The sequence below is a fragment of the Hyaena hyaena genome, unplaced genomic scaffold, assembly GCF_003009895.1.
Source record: "Hyaena hyaena isolate Hyena2069 unplaced genomic scaffold, ASM300989v1 scaffold_194, whole genome shotgun sequence".
Classification (NCBI taxonomy): Eukaryota; Metazoa; Chordata; class Mammalia; order Carnivora; family Hyaenidae; genus Hyaena; species Hyaena hyaena.
The window spans coordinates 2,274,733-2,297,509 of NW_024080826.1; the positions used below are offsets into that span (position 1 = coordinate 2,274,733).

A 22,777-nucleotide genomic window follows, 5' to 3' on the forward strand; every position below is an offset into this window, starting at 1 on the left:
GCATGACAATTTTACTTTATTTGCAGACTGTATTTTCACAAATTGCAAAGGAATTCTGGCAGTATGTTTAGTCATAAAAGGAACTTCATTTTCTTAGAATAATTAACAACTAGTCTCAGAACAAAGCAGATGATTATAATGTCAATTTCAAAAACTTTCTAATTTCTACTTCCACTTCAGGGCTAAACTGGCATGTAAACTATTAAGTAAAACCTAGGATTCTTTCCACAGTATCAGGAAAACATCAAAGTGCCTTGGTTTTCAAAAGTCCCATTTTCTTTCTTCGAAACATTTAAATGTTTTTGAAATCCACCAAATCAAACAATATACCATCAGAAGAGGAAGGCTGGTCTTTTTTCCAAAGGAGGTGAAAGTAACACCACGGAGCCCTGCTAACTCAGCAGCTGCTATCAGGATGGAAGTCCAGCAGAAATCACACAACACAGCTCTTCCCCCCAAGGCCAGCTCGATGCAGCAACTATGTAAACCACTAATAAACAGGAAAACACAAAGACACACACTTTTAGGATGTCCTGAATAACGTAGACATAGAAAACTAGGAGAGAAAGGTTCGGACTTTTCTGATGGTAAAAGGGAAACAACATGACAGCTCTTTGGCATCCACACTGAAGCTGCAGGGGTGTGTACGTGCCCTGAGAGGTGGCCGGCAGAAGGCCCGGGCCTCAGCCCTGCTCCAGCGGCCCTGGTGGACTCCGTGCTCTGAACACTCTCTCGCTCAGCTACTGGGCAGCTGGAAATGGTGCAAACCCAGAACTCGCAACAATCTATGCTTTGCGTTGTGTCCCAAGCCGCTCTCTGCTTATGCAGAGAGTAAGATGCCCCAGCAATGGCCAGAGGATGGGAGCTCCCTCAGGAGCACGGAGCAGCGGGGAGGACACTGGTTAGTAACAAATGCGGTCATGGCCCCAGGCTCCTCGGCCAGTGCCCTGACGTAATGGGATGTGAGGCAGCTCACTGACCAGGTGAGCAGCAGATAGCCTGATGCAGGGATCCTCAGGGCAGGCATGAGCTTGACCATTGTGCACACAACACCATCACTTACTGATAAGGCATTTTTGCAAACAATAATCTTCTTTCCTAAGTGCTTTAAAGAAACAGGAAATTGTAGTATTATTCTGGATAAACAAATGAGAAGTTTGGAGGTTAAAATAAATCGTATTGGGAGAGACACTGGGGCTCAGAGACATTTTCAAACAGAAAAAAAGAGACCAGACCCCAAACCCTGCCAGGCTGGTCTCTTGGGGCCTTGTGAACTTGTCCCACAAAGTCCAGCGGCCACAGTGCCGTTTCCTCCAGTCCCCCAATCACAACACTGTGTCACCAGACACACTGGAGCATCTTAATCACAGACCAGTGACCACAAGGTCAGTTTTGGTCAATGTCCCTCGGGGGTCACAGCTCTGGGGTAGCGGCACACCATACCCACATCATCCAGAAGAATAGCCATGTTCCACAGCACCGCTTAAAAATGCACAACTAAAGAATCGGCACTTTTGAGGACTAAAATACACCTGTTTTGTTCCTTACACAATTGTTGGCGTATGTCCACATTTACAAAACAGACTAGAGAAAACGTACGTTTTTACCACTATCTGAACAGCATTAAAGCTCAATTAGGTCAGAACTAACTTGTTTCTTCTAAGTTGTGATAAAGACTTACAGGGCTGCAACATTTGAAACTCCCCTCTTAAGAAGTTCAATTAAACCCTCTCTTCCAGTTACGATGGAGACCGGAAGTCTAGAACATTCCGGTATCTGTTTCCTCAGGACAAGAATGTGCTCTTGGAGCCCACAGCCCCCACCCTCCCTGCACTGCACAGAAGAGATGCACCAGCCTCCAGTCTCTCCTTTGAGAATCTGGCTAGCTGTTTCTTTGGGGCACACATTAAAGCGAAGTAAGAATCTGTGGCACTTTAAGCAAAGCAGCTGGCTTCACTTAGGAAGCGTGTGAGGACCAATGTTAACTGTCCACACTAGAAACTTCATGATGGAGATCAAACACTAACGTGAATTTTAACACCTGCAAATTTTTCTTCCCCTAGAAACCTAATCAACTTTTAAAAGCTCCAATTTGGGAGGTGGGGGGCAATTTCAGATTATAGTAGAAAGGAGAAGAAAAGTGGAAATGGAATTCATGGTGCATCAAGCCCACCTCCAGGTGGATGAGGCAAGGATCACCCCCTTCCCCCGCCCCTGCACAGCACAGCTACTCTTCCCAGGACATCGCTGGCCTTTTCTTTCTTTCTTTTTTTTTTAATGTTTTATTTATTTCTAGGAGACAGAGAGACAGCGTGAGCAGGGGAGGGTCAGAGAGAGAGGGAGTCAGAGACTGAAACAGGCTCCAGGCTCTGAGGTGGCAGTCAGCGCAGAGCCCGACGCGGGGCTCGAACCCACGAACCATGAGATCATGACCTAGGCGAAAGTCGGACGCCTAACCAACTAAGCCACCCAGGCGCCCCATTGCTGGCCTTTTCTAAAGAACACAGCTTCCCTGTGTGGCCGCAGGAGGCTCTGAGAGAAGACCTGCTTGCTACGTTACAACCGACCAGGCCACCAGTGGACGATGAACCTCCACACCACGTTTCTCGAAAGCAGGAAGGAGGCAGTGTGGTGTGCAGGACCCCCACGACAATGTTGAGAACAAAAGCAAGACTCACATGCACACTTTTATTCACAAAGGTCAGGGTCACAGTCTACTTCTCAGTATGATCCAACGAAAACTGTAGAACACCCCGCTAATACCTCAACAGTGCTTTATGACAACAACGTGTGGGGATGCTGGGAGATGCCAGTGTTCCAGGAAAAGGACCGAGAACCTCCCTGCTGACATCACAGGATCCACAAAGTATGAACGGAAGTCAACAAAGGACAACAAACACAGCAAGGCCTGAGGGACAAAGCCATCTGTGTAAGACAGGCCCGGCACAGCTCGGTGTGTCCCCTCCACGTCAAGCTCCGGTCTGCACTGCACTGGACACAGACGTGTCTTCAGGGCTCTCCCTGCTCACACCTGAGATCAAGGGAAGGGGCGAGCTGATGTGCCTGAGTGCACTGGGGGAGGGGCTGTCACACCTACAACTCTTGTGATTTCCCACCTTCCAGGGCTTGAGATTTACCTGTCCCTTTTATACCGAAGGGAACATTAGTGTCACTTTGAAAACAATCAGTGTGTCAAAAATAATGCCCTGCCAGGGCACCTGGGTGGCTCAGTTGAGCATCTGACTCTTTGATTTTGGCTCAGGTCATGATCCCAGGATCGTGAGATCGAGGCTCTGTGCTGAGCATGGTGCCCACTTGGGATTCCCTCTCTCCCTCTTCCCCACTCACTCTCTACATAAAAAAGTAATAATAATAAAAAATAATGCCCTACCAATAATATTTCTTTTCCTAGTTAACAGTCAGAAAGCCCACCTAAATTTGAATATGGAGCTGTGGGCTGCAGTGTGTCCCCTGAACCACCTGCTGGAGCCCTAACCACCAGGACCTCAGCATAGGACTGCATTAAATGAGTTTATATGGGAGGGACCTGACACAGGGTAACCAGTGTCCTTATAAGCAGAGGAGGTCAGGACAGATACACACGGAGAGACAACCCCGTGAGGTCATCAGGGGATGACGGTGTCCACACGCCAGGACACAGGCCTCAGGAGAAGCCAGCCCCACCCATGCTTGCATCCCAGACTTCCAGCCTCCAGCATGAGGACAGTGTCTGCGGTTTAAGTGCCCCTGCTCCGTCTGGTGTCTGTTGCAGCCACCAGAGCCAACGAACATACAAGCATGCAGTGTCCTCACAAACACTCCCTCAGGGGCCCACCACATGCGTGATGACTCAGGGCATGACCCTTTTAAAAGTAGACAATGGCTAAGTAAAACAGAGAGAGGGCCAGTGAGGACGTAACACACATCGGGATCCTTGGGAACGTGAGTCAAGCAAAGGGACCCCCGATAACAGGAGTCAGTCTCCCCTCGAGCTGCAGGACGATGCAGAACGTGGGCTCCATCCCCTCTGATCTTTCAGTCCCTAACACCTGCTCCCCTGTAGGGCTCTTCTGAAGATGACACAAACCCAGGGCTTCAAACCACAGGACCTTAGCCCTACAGGATGACCCAAAGCCATGTCTGATAAAATAAGGTCCCCAGTACATGGCACAGAGTCCCCACCAAAGAACCACCTCCAGGGACAGAGCCGCTCTCTGCATCTCCCTGGCGGGGGACGCCCAGCACCTGTCACACATATGTCTACACACACACACTCCTGGACAGAAGCTACCACATGGTTCGCACACCCTTCAGGAACAAACTCAAGGCAAAGCTCTAAAGCCACTTATGCGGTGTACACACAGAAGTCCATTCCGAGTATGAACTTCAACCTGGACCTACCAACACTTGTGGGAGGCCTGCACCCACATTGTTCACATCATACCTGCTGCAGTGGTTCCAACACACACAGCTTTGAAGTTATGTGCAGGTCTGATCCGGTGAAGGGCTCCGGGTAGTTCACGCACTGCTTCGAGCTGTGCTCCTGGAGGACCCAAGTCTGGAGCACAGTCTGAAGGTGACGGAGGAGGGAGGTAAGAGGCAGCAGGATGCACCCACATTGCCGTCGGCAGCCTACTCACCCGATGGGAACAGCCAGCACAAAAACGAAACGCGAGCCAGGGCCCGCACTCCAGTGTCACCGCCGCCTGGACTGGCAAGGATCAACACGCCACCTGGTCCACGTCCTCGCGTAAAAACTAAGCAGAAAGAATGCAAGGTCATTTCTATGCAAAATGATGTGCGGAGTCACTAAGCTGGAGAGCTCCACAGCCAGTAAGAGGGCAGACAGAACCCATCTGAGAAAGTCCGCAGAAATAACTCAAAGACTCACCCAATTCTCTAAGACACGGCAGCCTAAGACCTTACAAATACATGACAGAGGACACACCAATTACTGTAAAAATTAGGCATGAGGCTATGTACTGTGGACGTAAGAAGTCCAGCTTTTACAAAAATATGAACGTAATGACATGTTTAAAAATCTTTGAAATATAAAATATTTCTACAACCTTGTGAGGGAAATTTAGATCTCTTCAGCATAATTCGAAAATAAGCAAACACTTTCTGCCCTCAACTTAGGAAGGAAGGTTACAAAACTAGCCACAGAGATGGCTGGGGTCCCTGCACTGAGGCCGGCAATCCCCCTGGACCAGATATGCAGCCTCATCAACACCAGAGAGACAAGGTGCGCCACCCCCTCCCCTGCATCAGGAGTCCCACGTGGTGATGGCCAAGGGCTTCGGAGCATCTGCCAAGCTTTACTCACCGCCAGCACTGTGGCCCTGCCGAGAATGGTCAAACAGCCAGGCCCACCTATGATTCTCCAAGCCGTGCAGACCCACTCGCTGGCCTATCGACAGTGGCCAGCTACCACCAACCTTCCAATGAAGACTTGCTGTCATTTTTAGGGAAAACGCATCCTGAGCCGCATGTGCAGTTGCACAAGGGCTGATGTTCAGCAGGATGAGGACATGAGATCAGGACTCTAGAGGGCAGGCGGGTGCCTCCACCCAGCCCGGGGTGGGGGTGGGGGGCGTTCCTATGGCCACTCTGGCTGCGAAAAGGCAACCTGTCCCACCCAGACCTTAATCACATGGTCCTTAAGCCCAATTCAACAGCGAAACATCAAAAACAAATCTAATTACAGGCACATTGTGAATCTACTTTTTTCCTCACTGATTACAATCGCCCAGGAAGATAAAACACAACACACAAAGCAGTTCCAGCATTACCTAAGCTTCCTCGTCCCTGCCATCAACATGGGGCTTTTCCCCTACAGACTCTCACCAGTTGGTACTGAAGTATTAACAGCATTACAGGCAATATACAAAGCAGAACTAGATGTGAAGGTATAAAATACATATTATTTAATTCTATTTAAAACAATTCAGTTTAAAATTTTATGATAAATTTTCTCATTAATGGCAAATCACAAACTTGAATATTTTGGACTAGAGAATGTATTTGGGATATTGATCACTGCCCCTCTCCCCTCGGGAATAACTGAGTGTTACCATTTAAGTAAAGTCGGACTTATTTCTGTCTCTGCATATCTGACATTTACATGTGGTGAAAGGATCTTAAAGTAAAACTTTAAAAACTTTTTCAGAAGCAGGTTTAACACATCACATTTTGCTCATGAGCACAAAATTTACAGTCGGAAGTTGCACATAAAGGGTTTATTTTAAATGTTTTAAGGATAGGATAGAGTTACATCATAATTATAAAAATTACTTACAGAATTAACAGATTTATATTGTTTATACTTCTAAATGCAGAGAACAGGGAACTGTCTACACATTGTATAAAATAAAATTAAAATTAAAAATGAATTCAAGCTTGAAAGATGAGGTCATTTACCTAATTTTAAAATGCGAACACGAAGACCTCTGAACTATACACATTCGTTCAAACTGCACTAACGGTGGAAAATACAAAAAGCGCAGCATTTCCAAGGAACCACAGACATTTCGACCATAATTATTTTCTGTTATAATAATTGTTCCTGTTTGTCTTTGGAGAACTTTTTTTTATTTTTTTTTTTTTTAAGACAATCAGCTTAAGAATGTTTTCAGGCACTACAATTTGTGACAATCAAAACAGTCTTCTAATGGGTCCACAGCGTTCAGAGATTCAAGCCCAATGCACTTCGGGGTTTGGCACGTAAAACAATAATAGGAATGAACTCTGGCTTAGAAGTAACTGTGAGAGTTTCAAGAATGCACAGTCCCTTCAAATGCTGCACGACAGACAGGGCTGGAAAATCACCTTCTGCTGGCACTACACTGCTTCACCAGTGCATCTGTATCCTACGACCACTACAACAGCACAGGAAGCAAATATACAGACAGCTGAAAACAAATAAAAACAAAGATAGAAAACAAAAAACCTAAATATCTCTCACATGCAAGTTCAGTTAGTTACATTGAACATCCTACTTAGAATAGAGCATGCAAAAAAGGATGGTCTGCGCTTAAGGTTCTCCTCTGAAGCTTCACGTGGGCAGCCAGACGTCACACGCACACGACACAAGAACACTACAGCAGGTCAGTGAGGAAGGCCGGGACATTTTATACAGGTTCAGGTCTTGTGCGGTCACAAGTCCCGTGATAATTTTGGAAACTAATGTTGGGCTCCCGGAACAAGGAACCAACATCCCAATACCAGGAAAAGGCAAGCAATGCATGCAGATCAGAAACGTGAGCCTAAAACGAAGCCTGAAATCCCGGGCGAAGGAGTGGGATCAGTCACCGCGGATGTGGGAGTTAAGCCACCGAAAGAAAAGAGAATGGGGCAAATAAAAGGAAAATAACAAAAAACCCCTTCCCCTTCCTTCCGCCCTAAAGGCGATACGTGGAACGATGACTAAAAAGAGGATGATGACCACGCGTCACATTCGTCTGGAGAGAGGCAGACCGTGTGGTACTGAAGGTGCTAAAGGTACTTGCAAAAAAACCACAATGCAAGTCAGTGAGTGAGGCCGGGATGCCTCCACTGACCCACCCTGCAGGATGCTGCCAAATGACACCGGTTCTGGAGCCCAATGCCTCTGTGCTGCGTTCACATCGTGCGTATGCCGGCTGCCCCCACTGTCTGGGCACACATATCCACTGGCACGTGGGGAGACGGGCTCTGCCTTGAGATTCACATGCAGGGACTCTCAGAAGGGCCACCAGGAAAAGAGGTGACAAGACGTGCAGCAAGACACCTGTCCAAGGAGAAGGACCGTCTGAGACCAGGCACCCGGCTGCCGCCTGAGGTGAGGCGCGGGGCTACCATCCAACAGTGCGACAGCGCATGGTCTTCCCAAAGGCAAAAGTGGGAACCAAGTGAACCACACGTGGGGAGGCCATGAACTACGGAATCCCGAACACTGAAGCCGCATGGCCTTCTGGTACTGGACCGACAACATGCGTACTCAGCCTTCTGCCCAAAACACAGGGAAGATTTCCACCCTCCACAGGAGACTGGCTTCACATACTGCTGCTCTCCTAGCTTTCAGCCAGCCCATCAGGGCTCATCCGACACAAGGCAACAGATGGCCATGCCGCCACTACCCCCACTTCTGTAGCTCTACTTCAGTTAAAACAACCTTGCAGGAATAAACCACAAAAGCTGGTGCGGTGACGGACCCTGACACAGCAGGGCCCACAGGACGGGAAGCATCCACATCCATAGCATACCGGGGGCAAAACCGTACAGCACCACAGAAGGTGTCAGGGGACCAAAGCTATCGTCTGTCTGGATAGTCTTTGTGGGAAAAAGCCGAGGGGAAAGCCTTCTGACCACAATCATGGATCAGCAAGAATGGTAATAAAAAGAAGTGTCCCAGAACTTGTCGGAAGGCAGCAATGCCATTCTTCAACTTGAACTTCTAATACAAAAGCACTAGGTTCTTCCAGGAACTTACCACACACACGCAAACACACACACACACACACCACTGCTGTACTGCTGCCTCTCAAATCCACATACTAGAATGCAGACTGCGGACTCATACAAATAACGGACCAGGTGTGCTGTCCAAATATGCCTGCATCACACTGTGTGGACCAAGTACCTGGGCTTCACTTAAAAACAAAAAAGTATGATAAAAAAATGTAAACAAAAATTTACAAAGCTTAGAATTAAAGGCAGCTTTTCACCCCAAATTCCTGTTTTGTTAATTCCTAACGTGGGTCCAGCAACTGTTCACAAATGATTCATGTTTGGACTCACAGTTTAAAGCCTCCAGATTGAAAAGGTGTCTGAACTTCTGACTTTGAAAAGAAGCTGAACATCCCTATGTGTCTCCTGTGCCCACATTTAATTTTAAATAAACAGCAGTAATATGCTAAATATGACTGACTTCGGACAAGTACTCCTGTTAAACTGGAGAATATTATTTACCCCCCACCCCAATCCACAAAGAAAGGACTGCCAATTAAGTGTATGTGTGCGTGCGCACGCACGGATCTATGTGTGTGTGTGTATATATTACATATGTACACACACAGATATAGATAGGTAGATATAGATACATATATATCTCAAAGAAGGCAATAACAAAAATACCAAACTATACTTGCATTGCGGCGGCAGAGTCGGCGAGCAAAACAGTGGCGGGGAAGTGGGGAAAATCTACTACAGTTTGAAATGACTATGGGGCTAGCCTAACTTGTACCAAACTTGCCTGTTAACTCCCCTCCAGACAGACAGACTTCTTTTGAGAGGAAGGAGTTCCTTACACAAAATGCTTTGTGTTCACATAAATCTGTACTATTCGGAACAAAACCAGTTCTGCTGGCAGAGATTGTGGGTTCGCAGGGACATTTAAGCTTTCATTAAACTGGAAAGCAATCAAGTCTTTATGTCTACAAATTATACATTTAATAGTTCCACAAATTTGGTGAAGTCCATGATGCCATCTAGGATGTTTTCACCAAATCGTACACGTAGATATGGAAGTCGTCATCAAACTTGATGAAGTAGACGGACGGTTTGGCCTCCACTTGGTGGATGACCATGCCAGTCCTTTTAGAGCCGTCCTCTTTGGCATATTCCACTTGTTTGCCTACCAGGCTGTCCACAACTTCTCCTGGTTCCCTTTCTGCTGGAGGAGAATCATCTGCAGTAAACAGGGGAGGAAAAAGAATTTGAAGTCAACTTTTCAGTATGTACCAACTCACATGTCTATTTTAATAGTAATTTCATAAAAATTTAACATTCCCCCGACTTTCTTACACCATACACAAAATAAACTCGAAATGGATGAGACACTTAAATGTCAGACAAGAAGCCATCAAAATCCTACAGGAGAAAGCAGAAAAAAACCTCTTCAACCTCGGCCACAGCAACTTCTTACTCAAGAGGTCTCTGGAGGGAAGGGTAACCAAAGCCAAAGTGAACTATCTGAACCTCATCAAGATAAAAAGCTTCTGCACAGCAAAGGAAACAATCAGCAAAACTAAAAGGCAACCAATGGAATGAGAAGATATTTGCAAATAACATATCAGATGAAGGTTTAACATCCAAAATCTATAAAGAACTTATCAAACTCAACACCTAAAAAACAATCCAGTGAAGAAATGGGCAAAAGACATTAATAGACATCCAGATGGCCAACAGTCACATGAAAAGATGTTCAACATCATTCATCATCAGGGAAATACAAATCAAAACCATGATGAGATACCACCTCACACCTGTCAGAATGACTAACATTAACGACTCAGGAACAATAGATGTTGGCGAGGATGTGGAGAAAGAGGAACCCATTTGTACTGCTGGTGGGAATGCAAACTGTGCAGCCACTCCAGAAAACAGTATGGAGGTTCCTCAAAAAATGAAAAATAGAGCTACCCTATGACCCAGCAATTGCACTACTAGGTATTTATCTAAGGGATACAAGAGTGCTGTTTCAAAGGGGCACATGCATCCCAATGTTTATACCAGAACTATCAACAATCGCCAAAGTATGGGAAGAGCTTAAATGTCCATCAGTGGATGAATGGGTAAAGAAGATGTGGGGGGGGGGGGGGTGCGTCTGTGTGTGTGTATGTGTGCACGCGTGTGTGTACGTACAATGGAGTATTACTCAGCAATCAAAAAGAATGAAATCTTGCCATTTGCAACTATGTGGATGGAACTAGAGGGTACTATGCTAAGTGAAATTAGAGAAAGACAAATATCATATGACTTCACTCATATGTGGAATTTAAGATATAAAGCAGATGAACATAAAGGAAGGAAAGCAAAAATAATACAAAAACAGGGAGGGAGACAAAACATAAAAGACACAGAGAGAACAAACTGGCTTGCTGGAGGAGCTGGGGGTGGGGGGATGGACTAAATGGGTAAGGGGCATTAAAGAAGACATTTATTGGGATGAGCGCTGGGTATTATACATAAAGGATGAATGAGTAGAATCTACTTCTGAAATCATTATTGCAATATGCTAACTGACTTGGATATAAATTTTAAAAATAAAAAAAAAATTTAACATCCCCAATTCATTGTAATTATCTAGACCCAAGAGGAGTCAGCAAACTTTTTCTTCAAGGGCCAGACAATAAACATGTGAGGACCTAAGCCATATGGTCTCTGCACCAACTATTGGCTGTGCCTTATCAAGTGAGAACAGTGGCAGAGAAAGGTGTGGCCGTGTGCCAATAAAACTTTATTTACAAAAAACACACCCCCTCCCCGCCCACCCAGGCTGGAGGCATGTAAAGGATTTTGAAAATCGTAACCAGAAATCCCTGTGGCTCATGTTTAATTATAGCTGTGACTGCCTGACGAGGTGAGAACCACACCAAGGAAAAGTCCAGGAGAATCCTAAGCCTACAAAACTTTTTAAAGTTGGGAGTTCCTTTGAAATAGGCCTTCAGAGCAGACAACACCTACAATACTACGGAGAATATGCTGCTCCCTGGTCTCTCCCTGTGAATCCTTAAAGCGGCCTCCACCGCCACCTCATCCCTCATTGCATTACACGTTGTCTTCCTAGTCCAGCTTCAACATGAGCCTTCTGTGCTTTGAAAACAGGTGCGGAGTGAAGCCCCTCCCCAGCCCAGTCACAACAGGATCTCCGAGGACTGCCAAGGCAGCGAGGTGTCCCTGGAGTGCACTCGGAAGGAGAGTAAACTGTCCCCTCCAGCTGGGAAGAACACAGGGGATGGGGCTGGGAGGTTACAATTCTGCCTCCAGAAACTGTCTCGGGCCCGAAGAAGGCGAGCCCTGGTGCGTGAAGCAGCAGCAGGGGCCAGGGCCTGACAGCCCACGGGCAAGGAGCTCGGGTCTGGCCCAGGCCTGCCAGCACTGCACCCCCGGGGCTCCACGCAGCCTGCTAGAGGCCTGAGCACCGGTCTGCCTCTCTGGCTATGGTAGGTCCTCTCACTCAAAGACACAATCCTAACCCTGCTACTCTGACCCCAGCGCAACAGAAGGCCCAAATATGTCGTAATCCGTTCTGGGCAGGGAAGTGATACCGACCCAGAGACAGAAGTCCTTTCCTCCCCAGCAGCGGCACCGACACACCAAGCTTTCAGGGCACTTTGCGTTCACAAAGTTCCAAGTATGTGGTCACCAGACATGCCACGGCAACGGGGCCAGGGGCCGAGGGGCGTGCACAGAGGCCGCTGCAGCAGGGCACCATGGCGAGTTCCAATGGCAACTGAACTCCCACTCTCGCAGAAGCACAGTAGGCTGGGGGGAGATGGCGGGAGAGTAGAGGGGCTGGGAGAAATTGGGGACAGTGCACACGCCGTCATGCTTTCCAGCAGCCAGACAGCAGCTCTAACTGGGGATAGTTCTCTACAGAAAAGTTAAAAATCAACCTCATACAGGCTAGAGATTTGTTTTTAACTATTTAATGTTTATTTATTTTGAGAGAGACAGACAGAGCACGAGGTGTGGGAGGGGCAAAGAGAGAGGGAGACACAGAGTCTGAAGCAGGCTCCAGGCTCTGAGCTGTCAGCACAGAGCCCTATGCAGGACTCGAACTCACAAACGGCAAGATCATGACTTGGGCTGAAGTCGGTCACTTAACAGACTGAGCCACCCAGTCGACCCAGGCTGAAGAAATGCTTTTAAAGAACACACTCATGAGAATGAAGTTCCTACTATATAAATACTTCCTGTTACTACCTATGACAAACGAACACAAGGCAAAAGTCAGGGCCAGATGAGCACGTATCAGAAAGAACAGTTTCACTGACTGGCTTGTCAGCAGAACTCAATAACAGAGATGGCTGTCACACCACTAATGGCTCATGCATCCACCAGCACCATCTGTTCAGGCCCAGGGACCCCTGTGTTGGACAAAAGGCTAAGGAGTACTTTTAAAAAGAATAGGCCTACCCAAAAATGATATTAAGAAGATAATTCCATTCATAGTAGCATCAAAAAGAGCAAAATATTTAGGAATAAAGTTGACAAAGGAAGTACAAAACTCCTTCTCTGAAAACTACAAAACACTGTTGATAGGAATCTTTAAATCTCAGTAACGGCAAAGCAGTCCATGCTCATGGATCAGAAGGCTTCATGGTATAAAGACAGTTGGCAGTTGTCCCCCAAGTGATCAGAGCTTCAACACAATCCCCGGCTGAATCCCAGCTGACTTCTTTGCAGATGTTAACAAACTGGTTCCAAAATTCATGAAATTGCAAGGGACCCCGAAGAGTCAAAACAATGGTGAAAAAGAACAAAGCAGGAGGGCTCAACACTTCCCAATGTCCAACTCACTCCAGAGCAGTGTGACCAGGAATGGCAGGTGTGCAAGCACAGCCTGGGGTGACAGAGCGGGACTGAAGCCCAGCGGCACACCAGCACTCCGCAGTCAACTCCCTCTCAACGAGGCAGCAAAACTACCCAACAGGGGAGGGAATGGTCTTTCCAAGTAATGGTGCTCAGACACCGTGCAGGAGAAAGAAGGTGGACCCTCTCACCACATCGTAAAAGTTAACTCAAAATGTTATCAAAGATCTAAATATAAGAGCTAAAAGACCCACAAGTAAAAGCTACGCCTATAAGATTCTTAGAAGAAAACAGAGGTAAATCTTCACAACCTTGAACTTGGCAAAAACTGTCAGAAAACACCAAAAGCATGAACTACAGGAGAAAAAATAAATTGGACCTTGTCAAAATTAAAAACTTCTGGGCTTCAAAGAACACCATCAAGAAAGCAAAAAGAAACCCACAGAACAGGAGAAAGTATCTGCAAGTCCAACATGTGTTGGGAGACCTGCACGGAGAACACAGACCTGGACAACTCAGTGTCAGAAGGGCGGCCTGACTGAATAAGCAGACAAGGCAAACATACTTCTCCAGAGAAGACACAGAAACGGTCAATAACACATGAAAAGATGCCCAATGCCTCTAGGGATCAGGTAGATGCAAACCAAACCCACAACGAGCTAGCATTTTGCAACCATGAGGATGGCCAGAGCTGAATGTCAGGTATCACAAAGCGGTGAGGGTGTGCAGTGGCCTTGAAAATCGGTCTGGTGGTCCCCCACACAACGTAGCAGTGACCACGGACCCATCAATCCCATGCCTCTGTGTCCACCCAGGAGAACTGAAGACAAACATCCACTCAGAAACCTGCGCACAAAGGTTTATAGCAGCATCCTTCGTAATGAGCAAGAGGCAAGCGACAGCCCACACGTCCACCAACAGACGGGTAGATACACATGAATACCGTGCACTCGTACTTGGCCAGTAAAGGAATAAAGCACTAACACATTACAACTCAAAGGAGCCTGGAAAACACCACACTGAGTGAAGGAAGCCACTCACAAAGCAGCCCGTGTTACATGCTCCATTCACCCACAAGTCCACAATCCAGGACAGATCTATACAGAAAGCACGTTACTCTTGGCAAAGAGTGCAAAATTTCACAATCTATGCTTGGTGCAGAACTAAAAGAATCATCACTTAACCCTAGTAATCAAAATTTTTAAAAGGCAGCTACAAAATAGTTAATCAAATATCTTGTTCTAAAATTCAAGTTCCTTGGGAATTACCAAAAATAAAAGCTAACAATCCACACTTACTTGAATCGGGCATGATGCGAAGGTCGCCTTCTTTATAATCATCTAAGAGCTGATACATGTACAAGACAGGGTCCTTCTCGTAGGTGATATAGAACCACGTGTTCATGATAGGGGCGCGTGCCAAGACCATCCCCCTCCACTCGTCCTTGGAGCCATCCTCCGTCTCAAACATGTGCTCCACTGCCTTTCCAATCATCGTGTCGGCCAGGTGCGCATCGCTGATTCGAGAGCTCGCTGGGGACAAGAAGCAGACAGCGGTTCACACAGGGTCTTACCAATGTGTACTGTGTGTGAAGACTGAACTCACACGAGGTGATGGCCTGACGTGTGATCAGCACGAGAACCAGCGAGCTGGCGCCCGGGCCACACTGGAGTCCACAGAAGCTGTGGGTCCCAGGTCAGTTACTGAGAGAACCTGCTTTCCTTCTTTTCTGTTTTCCAAACTCATCTGCTCTTGGTGCTGTAGCGAAATTATAACTTTGAATGGTTCGTTCGAGGAATGAGGTGGGTTTAGGTATGCTTAACAGCTATGTTAAACTTTAAGATCGTTCTAGGCTTGTTTGGATCTGCAGAATAGGAGCATTCCCAAACACTCCTCACTCACCTTCCCTCTGGTAACACTTGACATGACCACGGGCCAGTTATTCAAACTAAGAGGTCACCCTATCCCAGACCTGAGGTCTTACTCCTGTGTCCACCATCTGTTTTCTACAGCAAGCCGACCGTTCCTGGGTGCTTACACCACATCTGCTGTGCTTCTGCTTGGAAGGCCCCAGGGCTTTCACTTCAGCATCTGAGTAACTGCTACTCAGGGCTGGCCCAGCCGCCCTCTGCCTCCTGCCCAGCCCCTGCCTGCACAGCCTCTTCCTTCTCCAGGTCTCCTCCCAGGGGCTCTCCAGAACCACGGCTGAAAGCCCCACTGTCTGTCAGATGACTGTCTGTCACCTCCTCTGGCTCTATTCCTTAATGACAACAGTGGTCATACTTAGCCCAGATACCGGGATGCAAGCAGAGGCTTCTCCTGTCTGCTTCCCAATGTCAAGAGCACCGCGCTCCAACACCTGCCATACAAATTGACTGACGGCCCTGCTCTGTGTTTGTTAAGAGGCAGGCAGAAAATCACTACCTTCCTGTTTTTTTAATACTGGGAAAATTAGAGGATCCTAATGATTTTAAGGCTTCTATGGTCCTCGCATTTTAGACAACTGTCTTTAAAAAAAAAGCACTTTTATTTTACTCATTCAGGAGTGCTTCTATTTCTGTTAAAATTCAAAGGAACACAGATTAGAATTTCTTACTGAAAATACTGTTAGCTGATTTCATCAGAAGGGCACTCTAAACACATACAGTGCTTCTCTTTGCTTACATATGCGATAATTATCCAAAATTTCACAAAATTCCCCATTGTACACTAAAAACCCACTAGTTTCTTCAGACCAGAAGTTCTCATGATCTCGCGGTTTGTGGGTTTGAGCCCCGCATCAGGTTCTGTGCTGGCAGCTCAGAGCCTGGAGCCTGTTTCAGATTCTGCGTCTCCCTCTCTCTCTGCCCCTCCCCCACTTATGCTCTGTCTCAAAAATAAACTATAAAAAATATATAAATAAGACGTTTAAAACTATTTTAAAGACTTACAGAAACAAAGCATTTTTAATGAAAAATAACCATGTTTTCTAACAAAAATTTAGTAATAGTGTGATTTTACATTTGTTTAAATCTCTCAATGTCTAATTTTACAACAGGAAAGCTATTCTCCTATCGGCTTCCGCATTCAATCTGTTACATGCTCTTCTGGTTGACGTATAAAACCCAGCCTCACAAAGACGTGTTGTTGAAAAGGGGGAGTGTTCTATTAGTCTTGTCAGATAATTCCAGATACTCTCCTGTGAGGCTACATCACAGTTCAACAAGTGGGAGATTGTTGAAAGGTTAACTGCAATGCAGAATCTGAAATCATTATCAGTGTAAAGCTGTCACTTCTGTTAAAACTCACTTATCTCCAAAATATGTAAAGAATTCCTAAAATTCAACAAAATCAAATAACCTAACTGAAAAACAGGCAAAGGACCCGAACAGACATTTCTGCAAAGATGACAGACAAGTGGTCAAAAAGTGTATGAGAAGGTGCTCAACATCACTAATCATCACAGAAATGCAAATCAAAACCAACAAGAACAACAAGTGTTGATGAGGATGTAGAGAACCTGGAGCCCCGTGCACTGTGGGTGGGAGAACATGCTCCAGCAATTCCGCCTCCAGGACTGTCCTCAAAAGAAAAAAGCAGGGGCCGGAAGTGCCTGACCACCATGTTCATGGCAGCACTATCCACAAGAACCAAAAGGTGGAGGGAAACCAAGCGGAAGGATGGTGGACCGAATGTGGTGGAGACACAACGTGTCGCTCAGCCGAAAGAGAAGGAGGTGCTGTCATGTGCTACGTGGGTGAGCCCTGAGCACACTGCTGACAAAGGAGGTGGTCAACAAAAGACAATATTCTACAATTCCACTTAGGAGGTATCTAAGGTGACCCAATTCACAGAAACAGGAAGTAGAAGGGTGGGGGGCGGGAGCTGGGGGGGGGAAGGCGAAGGGAGCTGCTGTTTAACAGGGACAGAGCAATAGATTTACAAGATGAAAACGTTCTGGAGATCTGTTCCACAACAACATGAATGCACTTAATACTAACTGAATTCAACACTTAAAAATGGCCAAAGTGGTAAATTTCACTTTCTGTGTTTTAACTGATGTCACAAGCCTCCTGACCTCCCCGACCGCGTGTGGGGCACCCATAAACTGTGCCACCGCAGGCCTTCAGGTTGGCTGACTTCTTCCGTCCCCTCCTTAGCTTATGGAAAACAAAAGTGCAAGTACAGTCTGATGTATGATCTGAAGCCAATCGTGAAAGACAGTTTCTTTCCTACGTGGAATGTAAGTGAAGGGCAAAGAATCTTCCAGACTGAAGCATCTCGGGAAGTACCAGAATTAACTATTCATTAAATTCGGCATGTGAAATACTGCTGGTTTGCATAGACGCCTTTGGATTTCCTTTTTGAAATGCTTTGCCGTTTACAAAAACAAGCCTGATCCCTTGCTGGAAAGGATAGGAAAACCATTTAGCAGCTCAAATCCATCACCAGAGATACTTATAGATTTAGGGGTATCTTCGTTTGGTCAAATCATGTTTTTATCAAGAGAAAAAGACCTCCTTTGTCCTATGATGACAGAAGAGCTCACACAGGCTGGCAGTCTCACCCCAAAAGGGACAGACTAAACATCTAGCTCAGAAAAAGAATACATGACAATTACTTAGTACAAACAATGGATATGAAGATCTGGATTTTTTTAAAACCTGAAGGTAATAAAGACTCTTTGTTGTTAGCTTCTTACGCTGGAAATGAGCTAACATCAAAATCAAGAGGAATCAGAGGATCTGCCTCGTGAGGAAGCAGGAAGATCCAGTGGGACCGAGAACAAGTGACAAATGCTAGAGACGTAACATTACACAAGTAGTTACCTTTGGTAATAACGAAGACCTAAAGATTTCTGTGAAAACAGAACTGTATTTACACAGGATGAATACACACTTAGCATCATTATCTAAAGGGAAAGTGAACAAAAAACTTGCTGCTCTGGCAAAGAATTAACCTGCTGGGGAAGCACCTGTGTCCCAAGAACACAATGACAGAAACAAAGGAGACAAGGGGACAGAGTATTTTCCCCTCTTGACAATCTGGGCCCACACTTCTACCCTCAAGTCCACATCTGCTAAGACTGGGTTTGTTAACACAGAGGCTTTTCAAGACGAATCCAAAAGCATCAACCAGCACTCATGCACGAGCGGCATCACCATGGTAAGAAGCAAGCACTGCACAGTGAACACTCCGTGAAGGAAGTAACTGCACAGTGAACACTCCGTGAAGGAAGTAACATTAACATGGGTGCATCCTACTCATCCTAGAAATGGTATTTAACTTTATCCTTAAAAATAAAATCAGTCATTATTATTTAACTGACACCTTAAGTCCTAAGGAACTAAGGTATACAAGGGGACACATTTGTAAGATATTTAAAAAAGAAAGGGCCATTCATTTCCACATTGTGCAAACAACCATCTAAAGAATGCAGAGTAAAACCCACAGTTTTTGGCTCCTAGAATTTTAGCTGGAAATGCCATTATCTCTTATGTAATACCACACAATGAAAGTATGCTTCATGTAAGGATTCTAAAATAAGTGCATAAGCTACTATAATCTGATGAAAGTACACAGGATATTTGAGCTAATAAAATATTCTTACCCATCAGAGTCCACATGAACAGTGAGCAAAATGTGGGAAATAACCATGTTAGAAATTACCAGTTTATTTGTTCAGCGATCATTTCACATATCTTTACACCCCTCACCTGAACTGTGGTTTCAGGTGACTTACTCAGGTGTGTAGGGGGAGTGCCTGCACTCCAGGAAAAACACAAATACCAATAATGCAGAACAATAATCACAAAGCAATCACTTCAATAATCATGTGTAAAGGATACAACACACAAACAGTAAAGAGAACTTACCAACTCTATCGGGAAGGACTTCAAGCGCAGACACTCTTTCATCTTTATTAAGTTCTAGTCCATAAACACAGTCAAATCCATCGTACTTTATAAGATACAAAGAAGGATTTACAGGCACCTGGTCCAGAACGGTTCCTTTCCACTGGGTGACAGGGCCATTCCCCTCCTTCCACCCATGCTGAATCCTGCAGCCTACGATGTTCCTCCGGGGCTGGGAAACGGGTTTGCTCGGCCCCACACTGCTCCGATGTTTTCTGCATTCACACATATACACACGTAAGGGATCATCTCAGAAGTATGCATCCCTACCCCCAACCCTACTGCTAGCTAGCATGCTGTCCCGGTGCAGGTGCCCGCAGGGGCCCTCCACATCATCATGTGCACGCGCCCTGCTCCCTGCACACCCTGTGGGCGGGCAGAGGAGCAGCACTTGCCCGTAGCAACTTCACCCCGATGTGGAGTATGAGCATCACCTTCTCGGAGCTTCTGTTACTGCAGTCAACTCACAGTTATCCCAGTTAATCACACAGAAGGGCTGACCGCATAAAATATGGACACATGGCTTTACCGAATATGAACCCACAACCATTCAATCTCACCCACTCTGGCGCCCACATGATGAGCCCCCACCGCCTTAATCAAGGAGAAAACACTAGACACTTAACGTCTCCTTAACTGGCAGTCCAGGCCGGCTGGCATCCAGGCATCACACAGTCAGTACTCCTCTGGAAAATGTACAATCTTACACACTTGAATTTTGACAAACACGTAATGTATTATTAAAACTATTGGAGGAGCAACACCAAACCACATTCTTTCCAGATTATTAACAATTGGAAAATCTACATTCAACATTTACAAGCAGCAAACGTGGGTCCTCGTATCAGGGAAGGCATCTGGGCTCCACCTAGGAGTCCGCAGACAAGGGATCAGGCTGGGCGTGGACAGAGCGGACAGCCAGGCCCCGTGCGCACTGCACGCGCTCAGCCAAGAACATCTGGTGGGCAGAGAGCTCTCGTCTACACAAGTCAAAGTCACGAGCAACTGGCATATGCACAAACATAGAAAAAAACAATTTATTGTAGGCTGTGATATTTAAACTATGATGTACATACTTTAAAGAGGCGAGCTAGGAAATCTAGAGCGAGCGTGCCACCGAGGAACCTCAGCGGCTGCCCAATGAGGTCCATGTCTGCTGGCACAGGCCTCTCCCTCAGCAAGACGGGGCCATCCCTGACGGAAGACCACTTACGTCGGCTGGTAAAGGGCTCCCGGGGTTCCGAGGGCATTCTCTGCAGGCTCCCAGCAGACCTGCCTTCCAGGAGGAAGGGGTTCACAGGATGACAAGGCAAGACCCCACAGGCCGTGTGGAGACAGAGGGGCTCGAGCTCTGCAGGGACGGCCACGCAGGGAGCCACAGCTCTTCTCACGCACAGGGCCCAGGAGGACAGAGGCAGAAGTGCACGTCGGACGACACAGACCAGTCGGAGGCACACCCAAAGGCCATCTGCCCACAAGGGAGATGGAAATCCTCCCCACTGCCAGGCACACACTAGAGGCCTGAGCAGGGAGGGAGAACTAGACAGGCCATCTCAGAAACGAGGACTAAGCCGGAGGAGCATGGCCACCAGATGCAGTGGGGTGCGCCTGGGCAGACAGGACACAGCTTCCAGCTGTCAAAGGACATTAGGACGCTGGCGCAACTCCTGGAAAAACCCCTGAAAGAAATGACGTCCCTGTGCAAAGGCAGTCCTGGGAAAACAGACCCCAACTACGGACACAAACATCTTCCAGTAAAACACATCCTTTAAGGAAAACATCTGGTGGGCTTCTGGGCACAAGGACCGCTTCACGGGAGGATGTAACGGTGACATTGGGGCCACGAGGCAGCAGAGTTTACGGTTCTCAGGAAGGGGAATGTGAGCCAAGGACACTACACTGACCATGGAGGCCTGTGAGGTTACAGGCCGCCCGCCGTACAGAAAGCACTTGGGACAATCACCCTCCCTTGGATGGACAGAGGGGCAGGGCCGAGAGCTTGACTCCGTGCTGCCCACCCAGGGACTCAGCAGGGTGCAACTCATCAGAGAGAAAAGGCCAAGTACTGGGCACTATCGAGTCTGTCACCTGTAACTACCAACAGCACTAACACCCAGACACCGGGAAGCTCAGGCCCCTACATATCGCTGGAAGAGGACAGGAATCTCAGCATTATGTATCTCCTCAAACAGCCAATTACCCATCTGTGAGATTTCGGCAGAAATCCTAGCAATGCACACTTGTACAGGATCAGGCTTTCTTCACAGCAAAGGCAGAGACTAGTTCTCAACCTCACAGAGTAAGGAATACAGTCACATGCACCATATCAGAATTATACAAACGTTCCACCATAACTACCAAAATTGTAAGCAAATACAGCCTCTCCACCAGTACGATCTTTGATCTAAATCTGTCATCCTGGCTGGGCCACAGTACTCACCTATCTGGCCAATCAGTATTCTAAATGTTTTGTGTGAAGGCATTTTTCTAGAAAAACAGTGTGTAAATCAGCAGATGGCCCACCATAATGTAGGTGGGCCTCACCCAATCAGTTGAAGGTCTTAAGAAAAAGTGTTCTCACAGGAAGCAATTTTGCTCTCGGACGGGAGCTGCAACACAGCTCTTCTAATCTGTGTGTGTGTGCACACTCATACGTACACACAATCCCTGCGGGTCCACAACCAGAAAAGCTTCTATCCTGGACTCAATCCCTCAACTAGCACTTGGCCCATCGAAAAAGAGCTGTTCAAAATTATCTCCATTTATTATTTTTTTAAGAAGTAGACTTCACACCCAGCACAGAGCCCAGTGTGGGGCCTGAACTCCCAACTGTGCTATCATGACCTGAGCTGAGACAAACAGACGATTAACCGACTGAGCCATCCCGGTGCCCCGTTCCCACATTTACTCTTGACGCTTCACCCACCATCCCTTCCTCAGCAGAGAAACACAGCACTTCCTGGTCTTTCCTCCACGACCCTCTTCCCTGACACTGCTCACCTTCCAAAAAAGCTTCAGACCAAGTTCTCCTGAATTAGGTAAAATAGACAGGCTTGTGAATTTCAGCCTATCTATCAAAACGATAGATAGAAACTGTTTCTTTCCCTTTTCTTGAACCACGTCTCTTTAATTTAACAAGCCTTCCAACATTGGGGGTAAACGTTCACTTCCTTTCCTGATTCCTCTACGACCTTTGCAGGTCGGCTGTGTCTGGGTGTGGTGGCACTGTCTGCAGACTCTGGTTAGCTCTCCCGTCATGTGTGACTCTCTCTCGTACGGTCAGTGCTCCTGGGGTGCCTGACAGTCCCCAGCGCTCCTGTGTTCGGTGCAAGGTGAGACCACGGCGTCTGTAGCTGGGATGTACTTCTTCAGGCCCAATCGGACCCTGACGTCTGAGCAGGAGGTGTGGGATCTGAGAAGCAGCAGGGACCCAGGGGGCTGTGGAGTGGCTGGGAGCAGAGACCTGGGGACGGAGACGAGAGGCAGGCAAACCTCTTCAGCGGCTGCTTTCTCCTCTGGCCCCCTTGGCTGCGGCCAGCCTTTGGGGACTCCAACCTGTGCAGAATTCCAGGGTCCACTCTGGATAC

General features: G+C 46.9%; 1 protein-coding gene across 8 annotated transcripts in view; it reads right to left on the bottom strand.

Annotated features, from left to right (window-relative positions):
• SPIN1 (spindlin 1) overlaps positions 1–22,777 on the bottom strand; it is a 94,688-nt gene that overhangs the window by 15,968 nt on the left and 55,943 nt on the right. For 3 of the 8 annotated variants that reach the window (XM_039241531.1, XM_039241530.1, XM_039241533.1), the window contains 3 exons: positions 19,152–19,405; positions 14,595–14,828; positions 5,905–9,667 (listed from right to left, as the gene is read on the bottom strand). In XM_039241531.1, coding sequence (XP_039097462.1) covers positions 9,468–9,667; positions 14,595–14,828; positions 19,152–19,405 — 688 coding nt within the window. In that variant the 3' untranslated portion in view covers positions 5,905–9,467. Of the gene's footprint in view, positions 1–1,342; positions 1,351–4,262; positions 4,274–5,904; positions 9,668–14,594; positions 14,829–19,151; positions 19,406–22,777 lie in introns of those variants that run through there. The other 5 variants (XR_005530103.1, XR_005530101.1, XR_005530102.1 and 2 more) reach the window with 4 other exon arrangements.